Here is a 25,602-nt window from a genome sequence, read left to right as displayed (position 1 = left end):
CATCAATCTTATAAAGCAAACACATATTTTCTATCTTTATATGAATTATTCTGAAGTCATGTCAACACATTAGCACATTATGAACATGACACTGTAAGCAGACAAACTGGATATAAATAGTTATTCATCATTTTTGCCTTTCTCCTAGGTCAAATGTTTTTTTTCTTAGCCAATTTGTGAAACGGTCTCAAGAGTGAAATCAGTGAATCAAACCAAAGGGCTCAAATAGAACATATACCTCTTTGCGTCATGCCATCAGCTTGTACGATGTACCAGCTAGTCTTGAACACTTCCCACACACATTGACACGAAAAGGCTTTATTAGCCGGCGTCTTAACGGCCCCTTCACATAGCAGGCGTCGGTGTCCCATCGATCTGGCGCGTGCGTGTGTGAACGTGTGGTCAAAAGCAAGTTTTTTTTTTTTATCTCTCGCAAGTCAATACACCGTGTTTTGACATTGCTAGCTGGAGATGGAATCCTCTTTTCACCCTTCTCCTTTTCCTTGACCCTCATAGATGTGCGTGCGTGTTACTGACACTGCGATCATTGCTTCTATTTTCGTGGGCCGAACCATGTGTTTAATTTTTTGATTACTACATTTTTGTCTTTCAAAATGTTTTCTATCTATCTATTTTTCTATTGTCTTCTAATATCATCAATTTTCACCTATTGCAGTTCACTAACTATCAATGTTCCCATGTATCTCTTGGGTACAAGTTGAAAAAACCCCAAAGTGCCTGACTTTACATTGACAGCAGATGTGAAACAACTGTAATTGCAGGTTTCCAAATTTCACGTGAATAATACTACATGCCAAAATAGCTACAATATGAAATACAAAATAACTTAGTTCAATTGAAGGTAAGCTCCATTTCACACAACTGGCTGCCATCAGCAAATATTATCTTTTATTTTGTCCACTGCCAAGCCATAAGGGCCATCTGCCAACGAACCTTGTTTGTGGTTTGTGTCAATAAGAACACGAGAGTTTCCAGTTTATCCATTATTGTGAGTTTTTGTGTGTGCGTGTCAGTTGCAGACTGCCACAATTGCCTTTGAGCCATCTTGCTTGATCTGGAACGGGTCTAGTTTACTGAGTAGGGATAAAGTAATCAAATTGAACTGAAGAACCCAAAACATAAAATAAGTTGAAACATAAACTGGTAGAATGGGTGGCAAGCCACTACTCCTGTGGTGCCAGGTTGTGTTCCTGATCTTTTACTTGGCCTGGTCTAGCCTGCAGGTCACTTCTTGCATTGGAGCAGATGGTGGGATACACATAGCTTGGTGTCCAAACAAACCCCCCCACCACTCAAACGTGTGCGCGCACACACGCTGCAGGCCGTGAACAGGGGTGTGTGAAAGCATGCATATATAAAATAGTGTGTGTCTCTGCATGCTTCACTTATGACTATTCTTTATTTCCTCCGTGCCATATGGTGACAGATAACACTGACTTGGCTTAGTGTACATGCATCGCAACACTTGCACTCGCATACACACAATAACTGACAGCCTGACACATAGTGACTGATCTATTCAGGAACGAGGAAAGAGAATGTGAAAAAGGGTTATGGTTAAGCACACACCTCTTTATCTATATCTGTCTCTCTCTCTCTCTCCCACACACACATTGTGCTCATGCACTACATCCACTCTCCTCTTTCCCTCCCATTTCTTTTCCCTCTCCGACGCCTCTCTCAGTCTGAACCGCAAAGTTATGTGAAGGGCATCAGGCAGGCCCGGTGAGCCGAGTGCAGAGTGACAGCGGCAAACGGGAGTGATCGCTCAGCCTGATAAACAGCCGGCGTCAAATGAAAAGGCTCAGCGCTTGCCATCATCCCCCTGTCACAATGCAATTACTGAACAGAGTGATAGCAAGATAGCACCCCCCACCGCTAGCCACAATGATAAAAGTATTGACTGATTTGATTGAATGATTAAAATAATGCAGACATAGAAATGGGCTGAAGATAGAAAGAAAAAGAGGGGCTGGGGGTGGGTAGTTGCAGGGAGGCCATTGCACGTTCGGCTGTGCAGATATGTCATTATTGTGCAAGTGTTCTCCTCATCTAAGGCCTTTTCATGCTTTTGTTTCATTTTTTTCGCAGGTTGCTGTTTGTGCTGACGTGAAGGAAGTGTTGCTGTCAGACGGCAATGAGAAGTGCATTCATAGTATCCTTTCTTCCTGCTGGGAAGCTCCAGTGCTACAACTGTACTACTCTGCTGGGCTTTGAAATGAACTCCTCCAAATCCTCCCTGTAGGATCTCTAGCCATAAGTGGGCCTCACAAAACTAACATTTTACAAATAGAATGTCACACCTAGCAAGAAAATGAAAATACATGAAAAATAGATTACTAATACTACAAATTACATAGTATACAAGCTTGAAAGGATTGTGCTCAAGTAAAATAATACATACACTTGCCCTCCCACTTCTTATTATTTCTAGCGGAATTTCTATTGTGGCAGAAGTATTGAGGCACACTTGCCACACTATGTACGTACATGCTTTACATTTTGAGACAATATTGTATTTTCTCCAGCTGACATTTTTTGCAAGTCTACATCTAGGGATGTTATTTTTCATCTTCATATTTTTTTTCAAATATTGTGTTGTCATTTTTCTTTTATTTCATTGAATATTTATTCATCAGTTATTGCATAAATTATTTTCCGATTTTAACTATTTGTGGCCAAACTATTAGTGTATTTATACAGTGCAATCAATGTTCCCTCTATTTTTTGTTTGTCTGGGCAGAAAGACAACCTCCCTGAGCACACTGAGTACCGGCGTGAGCAACATCATCATTGCTCGCTATGGGCACACCAGTATCACACCTGTCATAAGCAGGTGTATGTCTAAATGATTTAGTAATAATAAAATGTAATGATTAATATCTATGAATGGGCGGCCCGGCGGATGAGTGGTTCGCTCGTCGGCCTCACAGCTAAAAAAAAAAACTGGGATTTTATTCTGTGCGCTCCATATGATTTGCTGTGCGCAGAGAAGACGAGAGTAGTGCGCAATTGCGCACGCGCGCAGCTTAGAGGGAACATTGAGTGCAATACAGTACAGTGTACATACTAGTTTCAATTTTATCCCGTTTTTTGTTTACCGCATTTTTCCAGATTCCAGTTCCCTTCTGGGTCATAATACTTGTCTTTATTTTATTTTATTTACACCTATTCGTAGTTTATAAAAGTATTTACATTATATAGTTGCTACTGATTCCAAATGCATTTCAGATTTTTCATGAACATTTATTTAACCTCTCGTTCATCTTGCTTGTCTTTCCCACCGATTCAAAATCTCACCTCGCCTATCATTTTGCATCATTCCTGTTCCCTTTCCTTTCCCTTCTGGCATTTCACTGCATTCATTCAGCAGCTACAAAAACAAGAAACACAAGTTTTTGTCTGACAAAAGCAGGAAACGTCCAAAACTACACATTTCTTCTCCACTGACCAATATACTACTTCCATATTTAGCTCTGTCTGCTTACAATATTTCCAAGCGTCTCAGCCGGCCGCGATCACAATAAGACCAAACAATAACACTGCACAGACTGTAACCTACCCACACTTCCACCAACAATGCACCATTGACTGGCCCACTTTGTTTCACAAAAACAAAAACACACAGAAATTATTTGATTTTTTTTCTCTCCTGTGAAGGCCACAGTTTGAGGCTACAATTGAAGCAGATGTGAGGCAATTCATGTGACTAGATGAATTATATAGGCAGTTTTTGACCTCATTCATAGTGCGCATACACACACACACATGCACACCCGGACTCCAGACGGCCACGACCTTCAACAATCATCCAGAAAAATCAATGGAAATATTCCTTTAAGCGTGATTGATGGCTGCGACTTGACTGATTTAAAAGATGGCTGCATATATTCCCTCACAATGTCCAAGAGTAAATTGAAGCCCCTCAGGTCGACTGTGATTCAATTTTTCCTATGGGACACAACAGAAATAATGTCTTCCGGGGTCAAGCTACCGCCAACGTAAAATCTTTATTAATTCTCTCCAAAATGGTTAAAGTCATATTTGAACATTGTTAACTGCCATTCAACTGTAAAAAGAAATTGGTGTAAAACTGACCTTGCATAGCACAACATGGCATTCATGGCGCAGCAGCAAGTGAAGAGGTACTTAGCAGCCAGAGCAGAAGAGTCGCTTTGACTCCCTGTTATCATTGTGTATCATTTTACCATTCTGATTCTTATTACATGCTTTGTGGGGACTACACAACATCAAAAGCAAAGCTAGAGAAAAAGTTGAAATCATTTTATCCTTACACTCCATCATCTTTTTGCATCTCAGTTGTGTGTGCGTGTGTGCGGTACGTGTACGCTGACCTCTCCCCTAGTGGTATGTTGGTGACGAGATTACAGTAAGCCTCTCTGTCATCACTGTGCAAAACAGTGATGCACAGGTGTGTCTGAAAGGGTTTCTGTGGTTGCTTACCGTCTTCTTCCTCTAACCTACATACCGTTATATCTTAACCTACGGATGTCGCAACCTAATCAGTATGGGTTCTTTGGCATGTTGCTTTGTTTATTTATTTATTTTAGAAATAATGTACTTTTTTGTTGTCTGCTGCAAGTGTACTTGTTCACATACCTTGTGTTTTATACAGTGCTGGGCTATTTATATTGAATACAACGACTTAACAAAAATGTATTGTGAATGGTGCAAGGGCCTTATTCACTTCTGTTCCTATTTAATGGAAAAAATTGATCTGAGATGTTAGACAATGGAAATAGGAGCGCTTTCGTTGATTTTGCTTTTTATATCAGGCTACCAATATAGTTTTGTTTTCTATCATGTTTGATTTTTATAATTACTATTTCTAACACTCATACTAATAGGTAACTATTATGATATATGAACGCGTGTCCCTAGTCTCGCTCTCTTGGTTGTTGTATGCCTATCTCGGCCCAGCGTCTTTGTCGATTGGATTTGTCTCTTTGCGGGCTTTAAAGACAAGCAAATCCTAATTGAATTGCGGTGCAACTCCACAGGCTAGTGTATTAATAGACAACTTGACATCAATCGCCCTGCTTTTGTGTGCGCGCTCATCTGTGTCTGTGTGAGTGAGTAGACCGTGTGTGTTTGTGCGCGTGCGTGGGGGGTTAAAAGCCTTTCAATTGATCCAGTGATGGGGTGAGGAGGGTGCTGTGATCTGCTCAACAGCTTGGGATCTGTCACATAGTGTTTGTCCTTTAGATTGGCGTGTTTTATAAAATTTTAATGACAATACAAGTTGTCATCTAATAATGGCTTTGTTCAAATGAACTCATTATACATTTTTCATTTTTGGGATCACACGATGGAGACATTAAGCTCTCTTTTTGTGCTAAGTGTAGAAAAATCCAGCGAGGTTTTTCTATTGTATTCATAGCATATCCTGCGTAACAGATAGTATACATGTATTATTTTTAATATACCTTTCCATGTCAGGCTGCTCTTTACTAACCTGTAGTCTTACTCAAGGGATGGACAACAACTGTACGGAAGTCTATAAGAGTTCAACAACAACAGTAATTCCACAGCCTTGAAAGTGACATTTATCATAGAAAGCACTTCATAAAAGTCAACCACTTAAAGGGATCATCAGTGGCATGGATGATGCACTCTGTACACTTAGTTTTCGCCGTGTTTACAATGCATTACTTTCATATGTTTTTTTTTTGCGAGCACGAGTCCTTGACTGTTGCCCAACAGATGTACGAGGGATTGTCGAGAGAAACATGCAAGCGGGGAAATTTGGATCAACACATGTTTCTACCAGGTAAATAAAAAAAAGGTATAGACTATTATTATTATTACTTGTCTCAAGTAATTTTGCAGCCTTTTTTGTTATGTTTATTTGATTTAAAGGTAGGCAGAATGAAATTTGTAGTATGGCAAGGATCTGGCGGGAAATTCTGGTATATTAAAATTCAGGCTGTGAGCCTAATGTAGTATTGAAGGCCCAGTTGCAATTCATTTTAAAAATCAATAACAACAAAATACAGTAGGACTGCCTGGAAAGTTGGATAAAATCAGCGCCCAACATGTTTTTTGTCTGTTTTTTAAATCAACAGAAACTGAGTTGAAATGCCAACCATAAGAGCATTTTGGAAAATGTCTAAATGAACAATCCCTGAAAGGAAAGAATTTAAGGACACGCCACAAGAGAATTTTCCCAAAGTAGTCAGAAACAGGTATCAGACAGACAGAAGATGGGTGATGCTAAATTCCCGAACTATTTGAATGTCGTTATCCGTATACTGTATATCTTGCACAGATGCTGTATACGAAATCTGTTTCTTAAATTGAAGTAAGTTACTATGTATACAAATATATACAGTGAATCCCTATTTGTGAAAGATAATGACCAAGATCGCAATTGATCCCTCCCTTCTATAAAACATCAACCCGTTCACAAACTATGTTTCCAACAGACATTTGAACTCATCTTACTTATGCATTAAATCCAGTTGTAAATTGTAGATGGAGCAAAGCATCTCCATAACTACAACCACCACTGGTTATCGCTGAAATCTGTCGCAAAAAGATCAACTCAAGCCATCTTCTCTGCGGCATAAAAAAATCAACGTGTGACGTCACGGGGCACAGGCTATCTGTTCAAACTGTCAACATTGCGTCGCGTCCTTACACGTATCACTGGTCGAAGGGCAGTGGCCATGTGCAATTACATTGACCCATCACGTGACAAGTAAAAAATGCAGTCAGTCTGATCATAGTTTCACAATCAAGGCCCCTCTTTAGTACTTGATTTCTCATGGGCTAAACTGGTATTTCGCCCAATTTCCACAATAAATATTGTGAACATGTCCATCAATGTGTACAAATGAAGGAACATCTGAAGTAGTTAGCAATAGATGTTTAGTGTTTGTGTGTTTAAATCATTCATTCATTCACTCATCTTTCATAACCCCCAATCCTTGAAAGGGTTGCGGGGGTTGCTGGAGCCTAACCCAGCTGTCTTCGGGTGAAAGGCAGACGACACCCTAGACTGGTCGCCAGTAAGTCATAGGGCACACAGAGAGACAGACACCCAACCAGTCACTCTCACAATCACACTGCCACCGGGTGGGAATAGAACCCAGACTGCCCGCACCAAAGTCAGGCAGAAGAACCACTGCACCATCGGGTGGCTTCTGTTTAAATCATCCATGCACAATTATTCTTCTTAATGGGAACCTCTCATCCAGAAAGCACACGAGTCACATCATATGAGAGGACTAAAATGTATTTTAATTTTTGTGCTGCTGCACCTCTCTTCTTGTTTTCCTCCCTCCTCTGCATATTTTCACAAGTGGTAGAAAAAGATAAAAACTCAACATATAATTATTCCACATTACTTTAATTGTTTTCCTTGCAGATTACGGCAGTCCACGATGTGATTGGACGAGATACGGAAGGGACGGTTGTTAGGGGGATGTGGTGTAATGGTGTGTGTTTAGGACCCCCTATCGAGATTTGGGATTGTGTTTTTCGCGGGACCTAATGTTTTGTTTACAAAGTGTTAATAATGCCTATTTATTAATCCCACCAATGTGAGCAAGAGAAGTGGAAAGCAAAAATTGCTAAATGCTGACCATCAATTCAGCTCCTTAAACACAATACAGCTCAAAACCCAACCAAAAACTGCATGACACTTCTTTGCGTCTGATAGTTAATAGAAAAACATACTTACAGATGGCATAAAGTCACTGCATTCAGGCATGTACACAATGTCAAGGCACTCTGCTGCTGTTCAAAGCAAATTTCAGAATGAAAGAGAACCCTAGTTTTAATGACTTTAAACATTGCATGCCTGTTAGTGACTGAAATGCTAGTCTGAGTATTTCAGAAACTGATGATCTCCCGGTATTCTAATTTCTCTCGCACAACCATCTCTATAGTTTACAGAGAATGGTCTGAAAATTAGAAACATAATAATGTCCCCCTAACCCCCATGGGCTGATACCTATGTCATCCTCCAGCTCAGGTCCTCTACCAGATTTCTGACAGTTTATGGATTCCGTGCAAAATTCTAGTTCTGTTGTTCCTGGAATCTGCTGGAACAATTATTTCACTTTGAGGATTACTCCTGTTAAAAAATGGTGGTCCCCTGGACGTCATCAGGAACCCACAGCGTTGACCCTTCAATCACTTAATGACCCGTTATGGCCCATGACCTCATATATGTGCATTTTTAAAATGAGTACAAGCTCTATTTAACATTTGCTTCCTGTTCTCACTTGTTAATTTTGACACAATTTTTGTCGTCAATTAAATTAACAGTGAAGAACACGTTTTTGAGTGGTTATTTATTTATTTTTCTCACCCACTAATGACTGTTCCTTTTGATGAAAGGTAATTTAGTTTGCTAGTGTAGTCATAATGAAATTGAATTTGAATAGATGTGAAAGCAAATTTGTCATGCCTGGTAATATATATAATTGATTCCAAAAGTTTTTAAACTTTCAAACATTTTGTTGCAGGGTGCTGAGGTGGGACTGTGACCCGGACATTTCAGCGTTAGAAGCCCATTTTGATGTTGTCATGTGTGCAGACTGGTAGGTTCACCACTGGTGTTCTTTTAATTTTTCTTAATCAGATTTTACTACCAAAGATTTTTCTGGTACGCAATGCATTGATAGATCAATGATAGTCACCTCAATACTTCTGTGCCAGTAATCACAGCTACTTTGGATTCGTTTTTAATTGTTACTTTTCAGCAGCAACATATTTTCAAATACAATTGTGTTCAGTGCTCTAGTCACTGTCGTTTTTCAGAGCTTCTAGACAAAGGAAGCAAATATTATGGGTGAAACACAAATGTAACAGCACTTGTACAGAACAGTAAAGTAACAATTTCTGATGTGTAGCAAAATATGACGGAACACCACTCCCCTTCCCTTGCCTCCCAGTACCACCACACACAGGTTTATCTTCACATTAGGCTGACACTTTTTGCATAGCCCCCCTACCGCCTAGGACCTTCCCTTGTCTGGATCCATCTCAAACATTCACACACACACTTACATAAATGTGCTCCAATAGCCGCCTGTCTTCATTTTACACTAAATTGCCTCATTTTCATGGTCGGATGGATGACATAGGCAAATTGCAAATAATTGCGTCTGAACAAGAAAAACGGGTGAAGGAAGATCAGGTAAGAGTTTGAGGGGTGATCGCAAGAAGGGGGAGGAGACAAAGAAATGATTGAAATGGAGCAGTAAACGATAATGTAAACATCTGAAAGTAGCTTATCTGTCATAACTGTACCGTAAATCAAGTAACTAATGTAGCACCAAATCTTCAAATGTAATGTTAAGATGTCTGTGCGTGTTATGGAATATGATCCAACTGTTTTGAAACAAAGTCAACACAATACAAAATGTAAAAACTGTCAACATTAGACTCCCAAAGTTTTAATTGATATTTTATTATTATTATTATTATTGTTATTGTTATCATCATTTCAATTTTTACTACTGTAATACAACTCCATCTATTTCTTTCGACTTCTCCTCCCTGGAGTTCCACAGTGAAACAGTCAATTCATATGATACATTTTTACGTTGGAGTCCCTTCCTGGCGCATCCTCCAAGTGGGAGACGACTAATACTACTACTAATATAGATTTAAGAAAATACAATTGTAAATGAATACCATTTCAGGGAACAAATATTTTGTCCCTCTGACCATCAGCTTATGGTTTAAATACATTAAAAAAACAGAGAACTGTCTGTATCTAGGTGCATTACGCACAGATTGACAGGTAAAAAATTGCCAGGCTCAAATAGCAAAAGATGCCTCAATTGAATGTAGTTTACATTTACATGCAATCAAGCGAGAATGGAGTCAGTTACACGTGAAGTTCCCACATTGAGGACAGCCATCACACTTTCCGTGTGTGCGCGGATGTCAGGTGCTTCCTGCAGAAACCATCCGTGAGTGATTGTGTGATAATTGCTGCGCTGCCTGTTGAAGAGTGACGGCTGACCGATTAATGGATGCTTCATTGTGATGATCACCTGCATAAAGGTCAACAACGCGCCATCCACTTTGATTAATTATATCTCCAACTGTGAACAGGGAAAGCGTAACTCCACGTACAGTGTATACGTGCTCCTTTTCGTAATGTTATTGGATATGTCCCATAGTCTTCCCGTTGCTTGGACAAAGGATATATCATATATATTATATCTCAGTATTCTTTTTGATCATGTTGAGTAAAGTCGAAATGCGTGAACAGTCCAGACATTAATTGTTTGAAAAGGAAAATGGGACAATAACAATATATGAAATTACTAAATTTGAAAGATATTAAAGCTCTTCATGTTTCCTGGCTACACCAGCATTAGGTATTGTTGAATGAATTGATGGATTACGTATATAAAGACAGTCTCACCAACTAAACTCCAGTATTACTGGCTGGCTTATGTTTAATGTCTAAATTGTTGTGAGAGTTTTGGGTTGATGATTAAATGGTTGTTTGTCTGAGCATGTGAGAATGACAAATTCCTATGTGGGAAGGAGGGTGGCACAGAATTCTTGGCTCCGTAATTCTGCCAGCTTGATTCTTCCAAAAATCCTACCATGTGTAGACCCAGAGATAAAAGCCTGAGTACAGTGTTTACTGTGCTGTGATTTTTCGGTATGAGACAAATGTATTGGGAGGCCTTGTCAGCCAAAAAACTTGCCATATCCAGTTGATAGAATTGAGACAGGATAGCCTATAAATTGTTTCATTCATTTTATACCCTACCGATTATCCTCCCAATGGTCGCTGGGCTTCTGGAGCCTGTCCGAGGTAACTATGGGGAGAAGGCAAGAGTACACCCTGAACTGATTGCTTGCCAATTGCAGAACAAACAACTTTTCGCTGAGACTTTTGGTATTGTATCAATACAAAAATACTTTTAGCGTAAAATCAGAAGTTTGAAGTATGATTGGACAAACATGTTGTAAAATACGAAAATTACAGTCATTATATTTCTTATTTTTACATAAAAAATTTGGTGATGTAAAGGTTAGTGTGAACACAAAACAGTGGAGCCAGCTACCCAATGTCGCAAGACAAAATGCAACCGATTTGACTGCAGCATTACATACAAAACATGTAAACATGCTCACTGATGAACTGCAGCACCGCCAATGGTGTCATCTGTTTCCTCCATCTCAGTGATGAGCCTCCTGAACGTGACAAAAATAGATACAAATGTAGCCACACACCATTCATGCCCTTTGACAATTTCTGCTATGTGCCTGTGTCCTGGGTTGGGTGGGGAAGGGCTAGTGTGAGACAATAGGGTGGTCTTAAAGGGCAAGGCCAGTCCATGCGCGAATATAAGGCCAACACATGTAGCCTCCTTGAACAATGGCGGGCTGGCCGCCGAAGAAGTATAAGGATGACTGGCCAGCCAAATGACTATAATTAGAATAATGACATTAATTATAAGAAGGAAAGGAACATAATTTCAAGAAGGAAAAACCTGTGGCCCAAAAAAATCATCAATGATTATGAGTGATTTACGACTGAGGAGGTTCTTCACTCAGGCATAAATAAGGTCGTGAAGCTGGCTAGGGTAGGGGGCACTCAGACGCTTGGTCGCCGGACTTTTGGTCGCCGGACGTTTGGTCGCCCGGAAGGTTATTGATAATTACCATTTAAAATTGTTGCTCAAATTGCCTAAATACAAACTGTGAATTATTATTTTGTCATACTTAATGCAAGTGTAGAAAAGCTCCAAATTTCCCGTACTTGTATTGTCTTTTGTTGGAGAACTTGTTAAGACCCTGACTGACGTCCCTTCCTAAGGGGACAACCCATGTACATACACACTCTTATACACTTACATGTCCGCTCAGTGAAACTGCTCAGGGCCATTGTTGGCTTTGATTGATGCGTAGACCGTGTTGTTTTACCTTGTTTGGTCGCCTGACTTTTGGTCGCCGGACGTTTGGTCGCCGCACGTTTGGGTCCGGGCGACCAAACGTCCGGCGACCAAACGTCCGGTCACGAGGGTAGGGTAGCTAGGATTCTCAGACATGACGATGGATTTGCGCTCGCGAGGCACTCAACGCCCCGAACTGATGAGAATTTCGTCGTAATGATGAAATTAGGGAGTGAGGCATGTCCTTATACAAAACCATATTTGTACATAAAAAAAGAAACAGCAGTCACAACTCCCCAACACCATTTCCTTGTGTGCTACAATCGAATCTGACGAAGAGGCCTGACTAGAACCTGAATAAAACTCAATAACCTGTGCAGTAAATCTTCATTTTTAATTTTTTTTTAAAGATGTAGTAATAACCCATTTCATACTTTGCCCTCCCAATGACACTCTGTCCTTCCCTTGAACTTGTGTGTACACGCACGCACGCATCCATCCATGTGTATTTTAGACTCACTGCCACCACCCAACAGCTCACTTCCCTGTTGTTCCTGGTCGCTCGCTTTTCCTCTCCTAGTCGATACGCGTGGCAAACTAAACCAAACACAAACTTCTCACCTTTCAAGGAAATAAGCTCACACCGCCATCCACCCAACAAGAATAATAAACTCTGTTTGCGCACATCCTGGTTTTGCATAAAAGCTCTAGGTGAGTTGCTCCATATATGCACATTACAATAATGCTAGTATCTTGCTGCAAATTAAGGTAACATTCAGCAAAATTATTAGAGTTTTGCACATCCATGTTGCAGCTGTGTTCTCCAGATGGGTGTTTAGGATTACGCCAAATCTGTATTGTTGCATTTTAGTGAAATTAATCCCATTTCATCTTGCATAATTAGCCCGCACTCAATTTTTGTAAGTTGATGATTTCAGTTTATTTTAGGCGCTTTATGGACACCAATGTAATGAGTGTTAGCATTAGGTTGAAATTATTGTGTTATGTGGCGAAAAGAAGGTTTGCGATGCTATTTTGCATGAAAAATGTCCCAGTTCATGTTGATTGTTCAGTTCATCTCTCCACCCTAATAAGAACACTGAGAATCCCAGCAACTCCCACAATGCAACTCTGTGCTTCTATGATGCAAACAGTCAATTAACATTTAAAGTAAAATATTTTTTCAATAGCAATTATAAACTCAATGAACAATTAAAACAGTTTTGTTTATTTATACTACTACATTACAGGATATTTCATTTTAAAATGTGTTTCCTTGTGCTTTTACTAGTGGCTACTACCTTTTTCCCCCAATTCAACATGTTTGAGTCCAAACTGTGTATCACATTTTGTTTATGTATGTGCACGCTTTTGGTCTGTTCTTCATTCCTCTCAATGCGTCGATAACAGGTTAAGCCCCAATACACACTCTGCGCCCCACTCGTAAACTCATGCAAATTGTTTTTTGCCTTCCCTCTTTCCCGTTGTGCCAGTTTATTTGTCAACAAAATAAAAATAAACATGCTGCTGCCTTATCTCCGGCTGCCATCTCGACGATGCATGCTAACCTCTCTCTTTCTTTTTCTGTCACTCTTTCTCATTTTCTCTGTTTCTCTCTCTCTTTCAGTTTGTTCTTTGACCAGTACAGAAGCAGCCTGGTTGATGCTATAAGGAGATTACTGCAACCTAATGTAAGTGTGTGCGTGTTCTTACTGCATGCGTACTATATCTGTGATTATCCTCCATTCCTCTAAATTGCCTCCCCTCTCTCACAATCATAATTAGACCTCAGCACACGTTAATAGTGTGACAGGATTAATATCATGTAATGCTTTAATGCTTATGCACAGCTCTGATCTTCGTGGTGGTGCCTTCTGGCCTCGCCTTCATCATAAATCCTAGGCAACTTCTCCCTTTTGGCCCCGCGATAAGACCCCATGCTGCGACAGCCAAAGCAGATGGGGGAGTGTATGTGTGTGTTCTGTTGGGAATAAAGCAAAAAGGCTGCAAGAGATAGGGTTGAGATTTTTCTTCATCTGAAGGAAGCAGGTCATGTTTTAAGTACAGAGGCCAGGCTGGTGGAGGGAGTTTGTGTAAAAGGAGATGAAAACGGCACTGATGGAAGGAAGGAAGAGCACACGCACACTTGAAGGCAAGCGACACATCACACAAAAAGATGTGTAGCTTTTATTTTCAAGCAGATAATTTGTACTGGGGCATGGAGAGAGAATGTCTAAGTAATATCATTTTGAAATTCTGACCAAAAAGAAATTCATTTAGTATTTTTAATTTGATAATCAAGCTGGCACGGTGGACGAGTGGTTAGCACGTCCACCTCGCAGTTCTGAGAAAGACATTTCTAAATAGGTAGCTGTTAACAGAGTGCAATATCCAACCAATGTAGGGGAGGAAAAAATAGTAATACGAAAAGGCACTCAATTTTTTAATTCATCCATTTTCTGAACCACTTATCTTCACAACGTTTGCGGGGGTGCTGGAGAGTCCAGGTAACTATGGGCACCAGGTGGGGGCCAGCCTGAATTAGTGGTCAGCCAGTCACCGGTCACAAAGAGATGGACAACCTTACAGGCTTGCATTCATACCTAGGGCCAATTTAGAGTGTCCAATCAGCCTACCATGTATGTTTTTGGAATGTGGGAGGAAACCGGAGTACCTGGAGAAAACCCACGCAGTCCCTGGCAGAACATGCAAACTCCACACAGGTGGACGACCTGGATTTGAACCCAGGACCCCAGAGCTGTGAGGCCGGCGTGCTAACCACTCAAGCCGCCGGGCCGGTTTGGTTTCACTTTCCTGACCAAAATATTGAGCTTTTTGATGATTATTATGAGATTAATTTTATTGAACAATGGCTGTCGGGTTTTGAAATCATCACGGGTAAGAAAATGGTGTAACGTGACTACTTCCCTCCTTAATTGTCTATTTGTACTTTTCCATAGAAACACATCATGATTTTAAAAACATCGCAAACAATTATGGTTCACAACAACTGCGTCAAGGTGTTCATGAAGTCACAAAACATGATATTTCTATGCTATTTATGGAGATATTTGTGTATTATTGTGCTTTGATATACTTTGTGCAGAGTGTCACAATGCCTTCCTTTCACTCACACAAAAGTAGGATCATCTGAGCATTTATAATAGAATGAAAAATATTTTTACTGATAATTGTGGCACACTGCTGCGTTGTAACAATGGCAAGCAAGTGTGCCTTCACTGTCATACATCTGTGTTTCGTCTCTAATCATATCTCCCTCTTTAATCCTACCGAGATAATTCGGCAGCTAATATGATTTGAGTGGTGGCCATCAGACACAACATCTCTGCCACACGAAGCCTCACCAAATATTTATTAATTTGCTAAGCTGATTAAACAATTAAACAAAAGCCTGACTTCTCTCTTGTAATGGCACTAATTTGTTGTTTGTGACCAAGGTGCTCCATCCGGGTGGCAAGATCCTCTTAATCAGATGATTAATGTCTGGGTGGTGTGTGTGTTTTGCCTGTTTGATTTCTCATTGGAGGGGCTTACAAATAAACCACTGCACGTTTGGATTAATATAAAAAAAAAACTCCAACGGACAGTCACCCCGCTGTTTTCCTGTGCTTTTGTGTTAATTTGCCTGTTTGTACGTGCTTGTCTCTGTGCTCCGTTTAATTAGAACAATAACAACACGATCAGCATGAAATAAAACTCAAAGCTGGAGGATTTCAAAGAAACTTTGAACCTGTTGTTAATCCTCTTAGTACTTGCAGGACGTCGGTGGTGCGCGTGCCCATACAAACACGCAAACACACACACACAAGCATTCATTTTTCCTGACTTGTGTGCACATCTCACGTCTTGTGACATTCAAGATACAATTTCATAGCCTGCGTGTGCATGCTCATATTTCTACTGCACTTTGATTTGTTTTGTTGTGGTGTTTTTAAATAAAAGGGCTGTTTATATTCATTGGTCTGTTTTTAATTTGTGGATATGTTTGACATTATTGCTGCTCTTATCCTCTGTCAGGGCGTGGCCTTTGTGTTCGCTCCACTTCGAGGTGACACCTTGCAGATGTTCTCTCAGCTGGCCCAGCAGGCTGGACTCCTGGTCGCTCGGCACCAGCAGTACGATGTCCAGGTGTGGGATGTGCATCAAAAGGTAGCCCTCCTGTTTATTTTGTTATAGCGGTTTACAGTGGAACGTGCACCTGTCAGCAGATTACTTCCAAGCACATAAATAAAATCACTGAATTTCCTGATTCTAAAGTGTTCTCTAGACCAAGGGTGTCAGACTCGGGTTGGTTCGTGGGCCGCTTTAACGTCAACTTGATTTCACGTGGGCCGGACCATTTTAGATATAATATTTAGATTTTTTTTAATAAATGGATTAAAAGAACTGGATTAAAATCCCTGAATATTCAGTTTTTTTTATAGATCTAAAACAATGGTTATTTTAGCTTTTTAGAAATATTTTTAGATTTTACAAAATGATTTTTGAACTAAAAACACAGGAAAAAAATGATTAAAAAATTACAATTATTAATTTAAAAAAGGGAAAATCAGGAAATTTAATATACATCAATACTCTTCATTTTAATTTGATCCTAAAACAGAAAGTCGGCACTCATGATTTACTTTCCTGGGTCACACAAAATGATGCGGCGGGCCAGATTTGGCCCCCGGGCTACCACTTTGACACAGGTGCTCTAGACTGTTAACGCAACTGTTAATGCCCCTTAGCCAATTTACACTCCCACTATGGTTTGTTTTTGAGTATTCCCATAATCTAGTTTTAGGTGCATAACATGTCATTTGATTTGTATTGTGACTATTATTTAACCAAAAAGCCAATAATAAACCATCGTACAAGTTGATCAGCTAACCTCAACCACAATGCTGGACTGTGTAACCAGCCAGCCATCAAACAGTTTCAACAAACCCTAAATCAAAAAGGTGAGACTAAAAAAGGTTAAGATTCCTCATATGATTGTACCCTAGCTCATGTGTAAAAGTATTCCAATATTTCTGTAAGTAGAATAAATGTAGAGTATATGGTTGTTATTTACAACCATATACTCTACATTTATTCTACTTACAGAAATATTGGAATACTTTTACACATGAGCTAGGGTACAATCATTGGCACCATCAGTCACTTTATGTACCATTAGTTCCATTGGGTAATGGCATTTAAGCTACGTTTTGAGATTTTTCATGGCCCAAAACCAGCTGCTTTAACTTGGTGGTTGAAGGGAGCCAGCATCAAAACCACCTGAGTTAAAAGAAGTACATCCCGCTGGTGCCTCCATTTACACACACAGCTTCTGAAGAAGTGGCCAGCGAACTAGCCCAATTGGGTGAGCGTGTTGTTACCAGCACTGCTGGGAGAATTGGACAGTACAGTGCACGTTAAAGTGACTCACGGAGACCGCTTTGCTCATTAAACGTTATTTGAGTTTTTACACATGGTTTTTGCACAACCTATTGTTGATTTTTATAGTATACAGTACTAGAATCTTATACTGCCTTTACATATGGTGAAGGAGATAGCCAGAAAGACCTAACACACATTAACAGACTCACTAACAGGCTGCTGTCAGCCATAGCTCTGACCTAGACACACTCACACAAGCATAGGTGTTACGATCGGGGATGGAGGACCCCAAAGCAGGCAAGGGCAGCAAGTCTGGTTCTCGAATCTTTATTAGAATCGTCCAAGAGACGGGCAAAGGCACAAAAGGGAGTAGCGTAGGCGAGTAGTTAGTCGTGGAAGGGAGGTCAGTAACCGTGAAGTATGTCGTTGTCCGTGGTCATGGGGCTGAGCGTGGTCGGGATCCTGCGAGCAAAAACAAGAGGTCGTAGATTAGAAGAGGCAGGCAAGGAGACAATACAAGAGGGTACTTAACAGTGACCTGATTAAGACGATCCAGCAGCGTGGTCATGGTCTTCTTGGCTTTAAATATTCCCCACTGGCTGATGAATCGCACCTGGAAGCGTTTGAGTGATTAGGGGCTGGGCCTGTGATTTGGTGGCAGGCACAACCAGCCACCAATCTGGTCTGGGGCCTGACAATAGGGGTCAAGCTGCTGAATTCAAATGAAAGGACAACTTGGAGTATACCCCTCATATGTGTAGGTGATTAAGTCTCCATTGCTTATCTTCTGATAAACACACCGAAAGCAAGAGAGAGGTAGACGGTGTGTGTGCATGTGTGTGTGGATGCGTATGGGCTTGCCTGACCATTGCAACACATTGCTAAGAAATAAAGGAAGAAAAAAAGGAGTTATATCACCAGCACCAGCTCACACAGACCAGACATCACTTAAATGGCATATTGGCGAGACATGACACACGAACGCACCACGTGATGATATCACACCCAAACATACATGGATGAAACACACACACATATACACAAATGAATGAACAGCTGCTTCTCATTTGCACTACAGATTAGCTTTCCTAGATGTGTCCGCTTGCTTTGGGAGTACCAAGGAACACGACAAGGGAATATATTTTAACTTGGAACAAAACACACGCACATTGTCGATTTGCAAGTCATGAAATCTTAAGACAAAGAAAATCATCTAAATGCTTCTTTTTTTGCTTAAACACTTACATACTGGCAGTCCAAGAGATGTCTTGCGGCCGCATGTGTTGGTCACTCAGGTGAGGAGAGGTGCCGAGCTGTCAACCGATCACCCCCTGGTAGTGTTATCTATATTAGCATCAGAGTGCAACATGACGATGGACTGGAAAATTGGATGAAAACCCTTGTTACAAGGTAAAAATAACATTTTTACGACAGTAAAAACAACATTTTTACGACAGTAAAAACAACATATTTACGACAGTAAAAACAACATTTTTACGACAGTAAAAACACCCAATTTTACAACACACCATCAAATAAAATTGATCTATATGGGGCTAGGAGATTACTTCCTTACCATTAATTCCCCTGGGTTTCTGCCACGATACCTCTTAGTGTTTTTGGGATGTCATTTATTGTACACATTTTAATCCCTTAAGGGAAATTCAATTTCATAATGGCCATATTCAGATTTTTCATGCACAGAATACAGGTCACATCTGGAGGATGCCAAGTGTTCATCTGCAACCTTGCAATTTTAGTTCAAAAAGTAACACCCAAAAATGTAAGCATGAGTGTCTGTGTGTTTGTGTGTGTGTATTTTGTGACAGGCAGACAGGGCGAGTGCGTTATCCTCTTATCCCCACTGTTGTGGAATAGAGAGGCAAGCAGCTGGAGGGACTGCAAGCAGCCTGATAATGCCAGTGCTATTTTCTAACCCGCCATCTTAATCTTGTTACTCAAATGGTTGTGAAGAGAGTCATGAATTTTAATTTCTCTCTTTCACACGAGCACACATGCGGCACACGAGAACATCCCCAGTCTTTTGCACATGCAGAAATATCCTCACCAAACTTCAGCATGCTCTCACTTTCCCAGTGCCCCCATCTCTCATTTTCTCCATCAAAGCACCTTTGTTTACTTCCACAAACATTCTTTAATTTAGTGGTATCCATCTCTCCCTATTTCGACAAACCAGTACTGGTTAATAGAGTTTTGATCATTATTGTTTTATTTTGTTTTTCACAGTCAAAAACGAATCTGGGATCTATGAATCAGGGTTTGTACGATGCCTTGAAATGCTTGAAAATCCTTGGATTTTGCTGTCATGTTTTAAAGGTTTGAAAAATGCTTGAATTTTGCATACAGTCCTTAAAAATGCTTGAAAGTGTTGGGCACACAATATTTTCAACACCCAGTCTTAAAATATAAATTATCAAATGAATGAAAATAAAAATAAATTTGCTTCATCGCCGTTAGATGCTCGTTTTGATCTCGCTTTCCCTTGATTTTACACACCATATCGTCACTCCAAAGGGAACAGTGCAGTTTTGCAACACGTTTGCGGAATTCATGCACTTTGTGGCATATTGGCGCAAATTGGGAAGATGAACACAAAGCCACCCACACTCATTTATCGATATGACAAATGAGTGCGCCAAATGATAGTCTTAGAGCAGTGTTCCAACCCCAGGTTTTTTAGGTGCTGAGAGTGTAGCCACACCCGCGCCCGGCCCTTTAAGGGGCCTGGTTTTAGGTCGTCAAGAGGGTTTAAATATATAAAAAAAATGATGTGCAAAGCAATATTAGTGGTTTTCCTTATTGGGATATTTTAATACTAAAAAACATATCAAAGCAGCAAATGCCCCCACGCTGCTCAGTTGCACGTTAGCAGGGTCTCACACATTACAAAGTGGAGCCCGTGAGGAAAAACTACCTAGCACTTATCCCCCTTCCCACTCCCCCTTTTTAGAGTGTGTGGGGGTGAATATTAATGTCTAGCTCAAGGGTGGGCAAACTATTCAACAAAGGGCCGCAGTGGGCCCAGGTTTTAGTTGCAACCCATGAAGGGGACACCTTTGCACCAATCTGGTTTCTTAAAAGTGCAATCAGTGGATTGCGGTTAGTTGCTTCCTGCTTCAGCAGAAACCTCATTTCCTAAACTGCTAGTGCTCAATCGGTTGGAACAAAGACCAGGACTCACCGCTGTCCTTGAGGACCATTTTCCCCACCCTTCTAGCTGAAACATTTCAGTGCATTTGAGTCCATACATGAGCACTTTGAAATTTTATAATTAAAAAAATAACAGTATAAAAATAGAGTATGGTGTTTAAATGCATACATATGAATTTGCTGTGGTTTAGTTCTTGACTACTAATTGACCTACTCACCTGGCTCTCGCTCGACTACCATAGTTGCACAAGAAAAGTGCCAATTATTTTGTGTGAAGGAGTAGGAAATATTGTAATTTCCCTGTAAAAGCTTACTAGTTTCAGTGAGAATGGAATATTTTTTGTTGCCTTTCTTCTTTTAAAAAATAAACTGTTACAAGTTCATTGTTTAACTTTGTGTTTTTTATAAGTCGCCTACTCTTTAAGCTCTTTTCTTTCCGCTCTTTACACATGCGGTACGTCACACATCGTTCCCCCCATTCAAACACAATTTGTATGGCTCATATCGACTGTTAAGGACAGGTGTTACTGGAAACAAACCAATCTTCTTCCCCTTATCGCATCCTTCTGGCCTGATTGGCCTTTGGTTGGCCTGGCCTCCTTCTAGTCATCAGCACACAGGAAGCTTATATTTGGGTGAAAAAAGTGAGTGAATGGCCAATTATTGGACTGGCACAAGTGGAATTCTCCACCTGTTACCTATTTCCAATCTGGGCCTGTTCTACCCTGTCTAAATTAATTTCCCAAGATCATCATTAAACTCAACATATTTTTTTAATTTGTGTGCCATTAAGTTTTTTTATTTATTTTTTTAAAGTCTAAAATCTGTGCTTTGGCTCAATTAGGGTTCAGAAATACTGCTTTTCAAAATATGTACACTATCACCAGGTGAAGTACTTATAGACTAACAACCTTTACCCCAAAAAAAACAGGTATAAAAAAATCCCTTAAAAGCTTCAGTTACTAAAATAACTGATTACCATATAAGCTAGGTAAAAAGCATCCTAATTTCCACCATCAAAATTGTAAAACAACCAAGAAGAGCATTTTATCAGGATTCGTGGCACAATTGTTTTATCAAATCAATATCCAAACAGCAATCAAATTCACAAATATTGGTTTGAAATGCTTAACCTTGAGATCCTAATCTTATCGAGACCTATTTGATCCAGATACATAATAATGTTTTGAAATGTTAGTCCGATGTACTAGCATTGCAAGAAAGAGTGTCCTGCCTGAATTATCATGCATTACTGTCTGGTCAACCTTAAGTTGTCCAACCGAGTCTTGGTTTTCTTATGCCTAGCCAATTAGGGGAAAGAGGCAGGAAATGCAGCCGAGCATCTAGTCGGTTCAATACAATGGCATGTGCAAAGAGGTTCATGCAGTTAGGTCAAGCCCAGTTTTGTCAGAAATACACTTAAGTATCAAGAAATTTATACAAAAAAATATGAAGGCACATGGACTGTAAAGCGAGTGTGGTAATCTTACAAAAAGCTCTCATTATCACTAAGTAGCATGGTAAGGAAATTGACTAGATTTTGGCACCTCTTCTCGCAATAAAATGCAATGTTTTGGCAAATTGAACTGAACAGCACATTATGATTAAAAAAAACTAGCTTCTTTTCTTTCTGACATCCCCAACTGCAACTCTGTTGAGCCAAGTAGAGATGTTGAAATGTCGGGGTCCACAAAAGAGTGAGAGGGGGGATAGAATCGGTACTGAAAGTGGCACAAAATAGATGACTTGCACCTTGGAAAGAAGAAGAAAAAAAACGGACAGCGACAGAAAGAAAAGGTTGCAGGGGGCGCTGGTTTGGGGTGGAGGTTTGGGTTTGAGAGGCGATTTAGGCAGCCACCCATGAAGCTGATTAAGCAGCCTGCGATCAGGAGGAACAGCTTTGCTTGTTAAACTTTTCACCTCTGCCAGCTCTCAGCCTTCATTGCCTCCTCCCTCACCTTTTTCTTTGCTTCCTACCCGACTCCCACCACCTTGTATTGCCTTCTCCTCTTCTTTTGCCTGGCAGAATTTCAATGTGAATGCTGCTCAACATGGCGCTTTTTGGGGGGGTTTCGGAGTATTACCGCCAGCTGCCCTTCCACGCCCATTAGCCCCTGTGCCTGCTGGGTCTTCCTCTTTTCTTTTTTATATTTTTGTATTTTTTTATCTTTTTGCGTGGGGGGCGTCACAGGTTGAACAAATGCCCTGTGCCTGGAGGGGAGATAACATACATGAAGGGCAATGAAGAGGGGGAATTGGGCGTCAAATGTAACTAGTTACCTCAATAACTGAGTACCAAAATAAAATCCACATAAGAGGGTAGTTGGATAACTATCATCTAAAATAGAAAAGCCAGTACAAAATTAGCCAGGTACTCAGAAGAACTAGGCACATACCAAGGTACAGAAATATACAGGCACCAAAACAACTACACTAAGAATACACACAAACAAACCTTGTACTGCCAAAAACAGGCACTGCAGTCATCAAAAACTAACCAGACCAAAATAAAATATAACCAAGAGCAGAGTCAGAGTCACACTAGAAAAACAAATGGAACAGAAAACACAAAGATTTACCCCTCTTTTCATTTAAATGTTTTTAGAGTCTTTGTATATATTTGTTAGGCCTATTCATCTGACTTGTTACATTCCTATTAGTCTGTTGTTCTATTTAGGTTTCACCCTGTAAATGACCTGCTTTTCATTTCATTTTCACCTTTAACGAGCAATGTTCATAGGAGCTGCCTAGTTTATCTACTTCTAGACATATTCTCAGTTTGACATTTTTATTTATTTTTTTAGTCCAACTTATTTTTCTTAAATGAATTGATGTACATGTTTATTAAACATGAAATTGTAAAGATCATTGTTAATATTGTCAAGCCTACCTACAGTTTTCAATGTTTCACTCACCTTTGCCAGTATCAATCACCAGGTGAAGGGGCACAGGGACGTGTCGGCATCATTATGAGTACAGGGACTCCTTGATGATGTCCTCGGCCTACAACTTTTTGGACTTTATGACGCCTGTGCTTCATCCACCAATTAGTCCCTTTATAGTGTTCTCTTTTGCTTTGCATAGTGAGCATAGTGATTCTCTGTGTTAATATGCTGGGAGTATCTTTGCTGGTTGTACATGTGAAAATAGTGCAATATTTTTTTTAAAAATCATTCTTAAATTTCACCCAAAATAAAAGACAACTAAACTGACAAGATTCCCCTCTTCCATGTACAGATGCTGCAAGAAGGAAAAGAAGCGTATGATGAGAACATCCACTACCCGTTGCTCCTAACATTGAAGAAAGGATCTCAAGCGCAGTAAAGCAACCAAGTATGAACTCATCTTCACTTTAGCATTTTATCAACACTATGATCACCTCTTGATCCAAATGTCAATTGCTGTCAAGTCCTTCTTTTGACCTGAATATACGGTATTTATGAAAGAGGCTATGTAATACTATTACTAGCATCTATTCTAGAGTCTTGAACAAATGTATTAGGTTATCTGTCATACAGCATTATCAGTTGTTTTAATGAGGACTCTACTTCAGTGAGCTCTTTAAACTTTCTAGTCATCCTCACCTTCCACTAGATCATAATAAACTTCATGAATCATTCGCATTATTAAAATTACAATTACAATTTGTCACACGAATGTGACTTTATTTAACATACCCTAGTTATTGCACTCAAAATGCATCAGAGAATGCCCAGTTTTTCTGAATTCTGCTTGTGACCTCACAACCAGAATTGATGATCATGCCTATCTTTCTAGTCTTGCGCTAGCTAGTAGATGTTGACAGAAAGACTTAACAGTCAAATGGCAACAAGAAAATACAATGCTAATCAATATTAGACTGCTCATTCTGGGTTTGACACCCTCTTCTGTCTCCTGTGAAAGGAAGACTAATTATGATCTAATTTCATTTTCAAAGCCTTTTCGCTCACTTTTCTGAATTAATTTGTATCCACAATATCCTCCTGACTACCAGGAAAAAATATGTTTTCCAATCACATTTATTTTGAAATTCCGCAATCTATGTGAAGTGATTGAAATACTGTAAAATAATTTGTTATCATTGGAAAGCTTTGCATGTCCTCCATAGAGCACAAAAGGATGCGACTGGATTCACTGGGTGGAAGATATTTAGGTTTACAAATGTCCTCTGCAGAGGACAAATTTGAACTACTGGTAGTCAGGAGGATATGATGTCCTATCATTTTAAAGTCACTTGGTCTAGTATTTCATAGCACTTTTTGAAGGAAAAAAGGTAAGATTATAACAACCATGACACAATGAGTGGGTTTGTCCGCACAAAGTACACCCTTCTATTTGTGTGAAAAAGCCTTAAATCTTATAATCCTATGTGACCCATATTACAAGTATATCAAATTTGATGAAACTGTCTAAAGTAAACGTGCTCATTTTCAGTTACCTAAAATACAGTTAATATGACAAACCAGACTACAACATTGTTATGTATATTACAGTTGTTATCAATATTTAATAGTTCAGCAAATCATTGAAATGTGGAAAAAATCATTTTGTAAAGAAAGCAGGCAGTAAAGAAAACATAAGAGAGAAGAGCAAGTTAACAGTCTTCATGTTTTGAAGAAGCGGTCATGTTCCCAACTGTTGTTCATTAAGATTGAGGGGTATAGATTACTTTGTATTTTTCAAATAGTTGAAACATTTTGTTTTTTACTTTATGTTGCCTATATTCACCCAGACTCTTATCTCCATGGGCCCCCAAATGAATTTAGTTTGAGACCCCCTGATCTCGATGTAGTATGTCTTAACGCACCACTTGAGGCAAAAAAGCAAGCATTTGTCATTGTGAAGCGACGTCCTTTTTGGCAGAGGCGGCATGTCGACACCTGTGTGTTCTTTTTGTCAAGAGTTAAGGCGTTAAATGCTTAGCGATGTAATAAAGTTTCCTCAGGCCCTCCTTGATTGGCTGCGGCCTGCGTTTCAAACACAATGGCCTCCTGCAGGCTAAGCTGGTGCCAGACAAGCTAACGCACACACACATATCAAGCCCAGTCAACCGTCTTCCCCTCCTCGGGAATAAAAGAGAGAGGGATAAAGAACGGAGGGAGTGCAGCTAATCCTGCAGCCTCACTCT

General features: G+C 39.9%; 1 protein-coding gene across 5 annotated transcripts in view; it reads left to right on the top strand.

The window, feature by feature from the left end:
* Positions 1-25,602, top strand: part of camkmt (calmodulin-lysine N-methyltransferase) — a 119,184-nt gene that overhangs the window by 61,533 nt on the left and 32,049 nt on the right. For 3 of the 5 annotated variants that reach the window (XR_013304011.1, XM_077614088.1, XM_077614087.1), the window contains exons 6-11: positions 2,113-2,176; positions 5,746-5,812; positions 8,517-8,591; positions 13,546-13,609; positions 15,957-16,088; positions 23,712-23,807. Coding sequence is in view for 4 of the 5 variants with exons in the window: in XM_077614088.1 (XP_077470214.1) it covers positions 2,113-2,176; positions 5,746-5,812; positions 8,517-8,591; positions 13,546-13,609; positions 15,957-16,088; positions 23,712-23,798 (489 nt within the window). In the remaining variant the exon portion in view is untranslated. Of the gene's footprint in view, positions 1-2,112; positions 2,177-5,745; positions 5,813-8,516; positions 8,592-13,545; positions 13,610-15,956; positions 16,089-23,711; positions 25,426-25,602 lie in introns of those variants that run through there. The other 2 variants (XM_077614085.1, XM_077614084.1) reach the window with 1 other exon arrangement.

Source organism: Stigmatopora argus, chromosome 11, assembly GCF_051989625.1.
Source record: "Stigmatopora argus isolate UIUO_Sarg chromosome 11, RoL_Sarg_1.0, whole genome shotgun sequence".
Lineage (NCBI taxonomy): Eukaryota > Metazoa > Chordata > Actinopteri > Syngnathiformes > Syngnathidae > Stigmatopora > Stigmatopora argus.
This window is presented reverse-complemented; position numbering and strand designations above follow the sequence as displayed.